General features: G+C 34.5%; 1 protein-coding gene across 1 annotated transcript; it reads left to right on the forward strand.

The window, feature by feature from the left end:
* Nucleotides 1-5,817: 5,817 nt before the first annotated feature.
* LOC113707508 (kiwellin) lies at nt 5,818-6,816 on the forward strand. The gene has a single exon (XM_027229861.2). The coding sequence runs from the start codon at nt 5,904-5,906 to the stop codon at nt 6,549-6,551; it is 648 nt and encodes a 215-aa protein (XP_027085662.2). The 5' UTR covers nt 5,818-5,903; the 3' UTR covers nt 6,552-6,816.
* The last annotated feature ends 887 nt before the right edge of the window (nt 6,817-7,703 follow it).

The raw sequence follows: 7,703 nt of genomic DNA on the forward strand, positions 1-7,703 counted from the left end.
GTGACGACTTGTTTATATTGTAATTTTCTGAAGAAAAATTTTTACATTTTTTATGAATATATTTTTTAATCATATTTTTGTTTCACATACAATAAAATTATTACAATATATTTTTTCATAAAAATTTTAAAATATAGCAATCCAAACGAATTCCTAATTTCTGTGACTACTAATATATATAAAAAAAAAAAAAAAAGTAGCTTTACATAAGCAATCCCTGATCAAAAACAATGAGAAGCATTTTTGTACTCCTATTTGTTAGCACGGTTGAATTGGTAAAGATAATAATTTGGACATCAAACGGTTCAGAGGATCAACTTAAACAATTTGGACATCTTTGACATGTGATTAATTCAACATTTGTATAGATTGTGTATGCTTTTGCTAGAAACTATCGATTTTTAGATTTAACACAAGACGATAGTTCGTGTCATGGACAGCCGCAAAAGAACGAGTTGGGTTGGGTTGATGGGTTGAAAACTCCATCCTTTTTGGAGTCTCATAAATACTTAGTCCAAACTCCAAAGTTCAAACTCAAAAGTTAGGATAAGGTCAGAAAATGTTACAGCTGCGGGTTTAAGGATCCTTACAGCATTTGACTAAAGAAAATGGTCGCAAGAAACGCAAAACATTTAAAAAACAAATTAGTGTTGGTCATGCATCCTCTCATTCAAGTCAAACCGAACGGCCGCATTACCCAAGAGGGAGCTGTGCAGTTTCTATGTCAACTTGAGCTCTCAACGGTTGAGAATGCCAAGCTCAGCGCACGGATGAGAGGAGATTATTGGTCAAAGACCTGCCGGTTTGCTGGTTGTCAAAAATGTCTTGAAGTTTTCTTTTCCATTTTGCTGAATATTATGCCTTAACTATTTATTAGTGGAGAGCGATGTTTGGACTTTTTTTTTTTTTTTTTGTATTGAAAAATTCGTAATCCTTGGATCAGCTACGGAGAAGGCTTTAATTTAGTGATTAAAATTAAAACTCTAGAATTTAGAGCTTCTTTTTTGTTAAATCTCATCCCTCGTCTGTTAAATGGAATATGAAATTTTGCTTCTTAAATCAACCATATGGTTGGGCTTAAGAGAGAGTAGTTGAAAGTCACACCCACAGGGTGACGCACCATGGAAAACAGATGGCTGCCGTGGCCACACCACGAAAAGGATTTACCAAAAATATAACAATGGTGGTGATGAAGTATGGCGCACGTTTTACCACTTTAAACAAATTTTATGCATATTTAAGAACCTATCCTCTGTCTTTTTTAAAGGAAATGGCATGTTTTTCATTAATTTTTTTTCGGGTATCCCAGATAAAATCCCCCTTCACTGATTTTTTCAAAAGTTTTACTTAGTTTGTTCGAAAAATATAGGCTCTATTTGGATGTATCTTCTTTTTTTTTTTTTTCAAAAACTGTTTTTTGTTTGTGAAATCTATAGTAACAATGCAAAAAATATACACAATTTGAAATGAGATCATTTCAAATACCTCCCTTGAGGTTTTTTCTAATCACACCTCATTTCAAATACTTCCCTTGAGGTTTTTTCTAATCACACCTAACACCCCTCAAGTTTCTAAAATTACACTTAACACCCTTACAATGACAACCTTTGTAACATGTCAGCCCTTTTATGTAAAAATAATACTAAAAATATATTTAGTAGAGGGACAATAGTATTCTTCCAATTTTGCCCTTTTGTAAGTTGATTTTTGAATTTTAGAAGATGAAAATAAAAACAAATAGGACTGCAATACTTACATAGTAATTAAGAGAGTGTAAGTACAATAACTGTTGAATTGTATATTTTTTGTTGATTCGTATGACCGTTATAAGATCTGTGCCAAAGTTTTGGATAGAAAGGAAATAAATTTTTTTAATACTGTTTGTTAACCAGTTTTTCAAAAATTTTGTTTTTGATAATTGAACGCCATTATAGATATATTTAATATGCATTTTTTCATGATTTCAACTGTATTGCAGCATTTTTCTTCAACAAATGAATGATTTTAATCTATTTTTCCTCACCTCTTATTGATTAAACTAGATAACACGATAAAATCATAGTTAAAAAAAGTTAAATTTTTTATGTTTAGATTGTTTAAGTATCTCAAAACCTATCTTCGGTTGCATATGCAAAAAAAAAAAAAAAACACCCAAAATGTGTCCAAATTTTATGGCATTTTGTTACTTTATTTTTACATAATCGAACATAAAGGGTTTTTCTTTGTTCTTGCCTTTTCTTGCACAAGAAATATGAAAAGGGTAGAAAAATAATCAACTTGTTTTTAATTTCATCTTCGAGTTTTCAAAAATCAACTTGCAAAAGGGCAAACGTGGAAGAATATTATAGTCTCTCTCCTAAATACACTTTTTAATACTATTTTTACCTAAAGGGGCTAATATGTTACAAAAGTTGTCAAGGGTGTTAAGTGTGATTTCAGAAACTTTAGGGTTGCAAGGTATGATTAGAAAAAACCTCAAGGGAGGTTTCTAAAATTATCCCATTTCAAATATACCTAAAAAATAAATAAAAATTTATACTCTTTTTTCCACCCACTATCACGCACCACTGCCACCTATGATCACCATCCATCACTGATGCCACTCTCTCCCTTCTTTTTTTTTCATCTCTTTCCCTTTTTCTTTTCTTTCTTCCTCTTCTCTCCTCTCTATCTTTCCTTTCCCCCCACTAGAACCTTCCTCCCCCTCCTTTCCCCTTCCCGATTATGACTGAGATCTCAGTCGTGACCGAAGGAGCTTTGGTCATAATTGAAAAGGGGAAAAGGGGGAAGTTTCAGTGGGGGGAAAAGGAAAGTGGAGAGGGGAGGAGGAAGGAGGGAACGAGAGAAAGAGGGAGGAAGAGGAAAGAGGAAGAATGGCAAGAAAGGAGGAAGAAAGGGTTGGTGGCGGTGGTATGTGGTGTTATTTTTAATTTTCAAAAAATATTTCAAAAAATTTTAAATTTTAAAAATACTCCAAAATACATCCTCAAAGCACCTTAAAAATACCCTTCAAAAATACCTAACCATTTACAATAAAAGTTTTTCATGTGCATCATTACAATAAATTTTTTTTAAAATACTTCTAAAAATAGCTCATCCATACGGATCCATTGTTGTACCTACGATTACTGTTACAAAAATTTAAAACACTACGGCAGACTTCCAAGCTTCATACTACTAGACCGTAATCCAGTTGTAACACCAAATCTTCTACTTCTTTAAAAGCTTGAATATAGCAGCAAAACCTATTGCTTTTTATTTCTCAGCGGAAGTGATCGTAATTTAAATAAAATTTTGTGTAAGTATTGAAATTAACTTAAAAGATTGGAATAAGAAACATGAAGGTAAAAGGGTCAAAAGGAAAGGTCAATATAGTTTATTTTTGACAAAGTTGAAATACGTATAAAGTAATTGGTCTACTTACAATGAGGAATAAAACATGGATTACAAATTTGCAATTGGCTGTCCAGAAACCAAATTCTTCTCAGAAGATCTGATCGTGAGCTTGAAAGATCGGACTAAAGACATGAATCGAAAACTAGTAAAGATTGGTTACAATTGGACTGCCCAAAAAGACAGAACAAAGACCAAAAGGCTCTTTTTTATGCTGGTCTGAATCATGATGGCAAAAAATTTCGAGCTTAAAAAGAATTCTTAAATGCCTCCCACTCTGAAATGGGCCTCAAAACTGTCATCCATTCATTGGTGATCAAAGCCACATTGGACTAACGTTCGAGTAAGGTGGTAAGCTGGGGTTCCATTTTCCTTTTGGCCTTTTCTGGTATTTGCGGCTAAAATATTCATTTTCAACCAACCAAATTCGGATATGAGGTAGCATGCAGGTAAATAATTAATTTTTCACCCCAAAAGACACAAGAAAATAAGTTAAGAAGAGAGGAGTTGGTCAGCATATGCGTGTCTATGGAACTTTTTTTTTTTGGGTGGTTATTTTTCAATTGTTAACACATATAAGCAAAACTACTTTGCTCTTTTTTTTTTTTTTGTTTGATTGGCTCCATCTCTAAAAAATTAATTAAAGGTTGAGGCCCCATAACATAAAGATTCTGGATTCTAATTCCTTTGTCTCCTCCTTGCTTCTTAAATCCTATCCCACCTTTACTAAAAAAATTTTAAAAAAAAAATTCTCTAAGAAATTCGTAGATTCTTAGGGTAGGGAACTGCTAAACGGGTCTGAAGTGAACTAATACAATCTCAAATTTTCTGGATTTTGTAACGTAATAATTTAGCAGTTTCTATATGAAGTTGGTCCCTTGACTTCCACCCAAATTCCATCAAATACCAGCTAAGTTTTCCACTAAAGAAAATTCGTAGCATCTCTCGAGTTAATCAAATGCAAAAATTGTGGGCAGAAGAGTTGTTGTTTAGTGAATTTCCAGCATCAATGTTGGTATGTTTTTGTTGACAAGGAAACCCGCAACTGCTATCCAAAAGTGATTAATGTTGGTATGTTGTTATATACTTACTAATCATGTGTCATAATGTGTGAAAATTTAGTCAGGTTGTTATATCGGAATTACTAATCGTAAATTCACTAACCAAATTCTTATTATTATTGATGCCCTTTTCCCTGTGCCTGCATTAGGCCTGGCCTTCTCCAAGTCTGGTGTCACTAATAAGCTACACCTATCTGAAGTCTCAATCTCTCATAAGAATTGAACACATTGCAAATACAAAGGGTGTTATCTTCTGAACCTATATATTCTTGATTGGTTGCAAATTTCAACCTGACCACCATCTACATTTGTTTTAACTGGTCTTCCCCGGAAGAAAACTCTACCAAAAGCTGGAGGCATAGGCATATAAGTTTACCCAAGGGCCACTGACTTTATGTAGAAAGCCTAAAATTTAATTGGCGTAACATATCAGTAACCTTAGTTTTTTTTTTTTTTTTTGTCTACACAGGAGTGTCCGGGTCAATTCTTACGGGACCCGACTAATCCCCTGCGGCCCGGCCAGGCGCCCCAGCCCGGCAAATATCAGTATCAGTAACCTTAGTTGAACGGCAAATACTTGGTGGTCAACCCGGTCTATAATCTGTACTGAAAAACTGCGATGACTTCTTTTTTCCATTTTCACACTCTTTGCTGCGTCATTATCTATGGCCTCTCGTCAACTCTTATATTTATCAATGACTGGCGATGTGAAGAAGCCGAATTCAATCGAGTTATTTACAAAACTTGTGTATTGTATCCGTTGTTTAAAATTCTACGACATGCTAATTTATACCACTTAAATTTAATGAGCTTGATTTAGTTTAGATTCAATCGAGTTCAAATTCAATTCAAAATAAATTAAATTAAATTGAGCTCGAACTCGAGTTTGAATTTAAATAATACACCGTTCATTCGAGTTCCACTTGAGTCATTTTCACGTCTAACCATGGCCATGTACTTTTAGACGTATCAGAAGCTCTACAGTGTGAAGTGGGAATTTTTTCATAGTTGACTGTACACTTTATATAGTCAGTCAACAAAAGGCAGCAGCCAGCATCAAAGATAGTGGCTCATTCTTCTCATTCTCATGACAACCATAACAAATCCATTCCATACCATGCGGGCCGCCCTAAAGTCTTAAAAATTAGATTTTTCTTCCTTAAAATTTTAAGATTTTTTAAATAATTTTTTTGTAAATTCAAATTTTTGGCCTTGAAAAATTTTGAAAATAATACTATATGATGTATGTACAATTTTAAATATGTTAAAGCTCGCTTTCTCTAACTAATTTTTCTGGTTCCGTCTATGTTAGTATGTTATCCACACTATAAATACACGCCAAAACCTCTCATCCCAATGCCACCCTTCCAACACTTCACTCTCTTTTTACCTCATCCTAGCTTAATAGTATCTACATTAGCCCCTATCCATCCCTTCCTTCCAGTAACCATGGCAAAATTTGTCATACTTTCCTTCTTGATTTCACTCAATATCTTATCTTTTCCTTCCCCAGGATTAGCCATCTCCTCATGCAATGGTCCATGCCAAACCTTAAATGATTGCGACGGCCAGTTAATTTGCATTGGAGGAAAATGTAACGACGATCCTGACCTTGGAACCCACATATGCGGCGGAAGCTCGCCTTCCGGGCCATCCCCTCAGGGCAATTGTAGCCCAACTGGCTCCATGACATGTTCAGGAGAGACTAAACCCACTTATACATGCTCTCCGCCGGTTACTAGCTCCACGGCGGCAATTCTTACGCTAAATGATTTTGACGTAGGTGGAGACGGCGGGGCTGAATCAGAATGTGACGGCCAATATCACAAAAATAGTGAAAGGATTGTTGCACTTTCCACTGGTTGGTATGCAGGAGGGTCGAGGTGTGGGAAAATGATAAGAATCACAGCCAGCAACGGGAAAAGCGTGACTGCAAAGGTTGTGGATGAATGCGACTCTAGAAATGGCTGTGATAAGGAGCACGCTTTCCAGCCACCTTGCGATAACAACATTGTTGATGGATCCAGTGCTGTGTGGGAAGCTTTAGGGCTTAACGAGGATGATGGAAGAGTACCAGTTACTTGGTCTATGGCATGATGAAAATGGTGACATTGAGATCGATATACGCACAACAATTCCGTCAGTAATAAGTTGGCTTCTAGAATAAGAGTTTCCTAAGTCTGGTATTGAAGTGTAATTTGGTTTTGATTTCTAATGTGTCAATTTACTGATAAGTGGCATCATGGAAAATGATGTCTTGGATGGCCTTCAATGGTTGATCAACCCAGAATTCGTCTTGATGAATTTCTTAAGATTAGATATGGTTTCCAAGTGCTTTCACTTGGGTTCTCTCTTCGTTAAATTGAATTTCTTCCTTTCTCCTTTTTCGCGAACACAACTGGTTTATTGGTGTTTGATATGTAAAAAAGAATTGTCAATAACATGGTTTTTTTTTTAAATGTGCAGTTTTTCTTTTTTGTATTTCTTGGATGCGATTAATGTTGCAATATATTTTTAGACCGGACCAAGTATCGACTCGGTCAAATTCAAGGTCAGGAATCAATGGATTTGATTGGATCAAATCAAATGAGTTCATTAATACGTCACACATATGTGTGTGTGCGCCCCATTCATTTTTTTTTTCTACAAATCAAATTCTTAAATTATAACGAAGTACTCATTTACAATTCATTAACAGAGAGTCAAATCCATATCTAATTCACCAAACAATTCATAAGAATATTCCTTTTGTCTTTTTTTTTAAATCCATCATAAAATTCAAAACCCACTTAAATTAACATCAATTAGATATTGTTAAAATTTCCAACAGAAGTTGGTTATTCTAAAACTAAATTTTCAAGACATATTTGAAGAATATGACAATTAAGGTTGCATATTGAAATGATAAAGAGTTCATGAGAGCACTTGTGGATGTTTAAAACATTCAAGGGTCAATATAAAATACTAGAAAAGTTTGGACTTGAATGTAAAATTATGTCTTTTATTTCCTCATCTTAACCCACATTCCCAGTCATGTTTCATTCTCGTAGCCATCAATGTCTTCAGCCATCTTCTCTACTTCGCTGGTCTTTCTCCTCTTTTTTCATTTCGTCAATTTTCTACATTTTTATCCTCTATTCTTCTAATAAGCAACAAAATAGTTTTCTTACTCTATTCATTTGTTCTTCCTTTCTTTTTTTATTCCTTTGAAATCTTTCTCTCTTTCTGTCTCTCTCTTTTTTGATTCTC

This window comes from Coffea arabica, chromosome 1e (assembly GCF_036785885.1).
Source record: "Coffea arabica cultivar ET-39 chromosome 1e, Coffea Arabica ET-39 HiFi, whole genome shotgun sequence".
NCBI classification, from domain to species: Eukaryota; Viridiplantae; Streptophyta; class Magnoliopsida; order Gentianales; family Rubiaceae; genus Coffea; species Coffea arabica.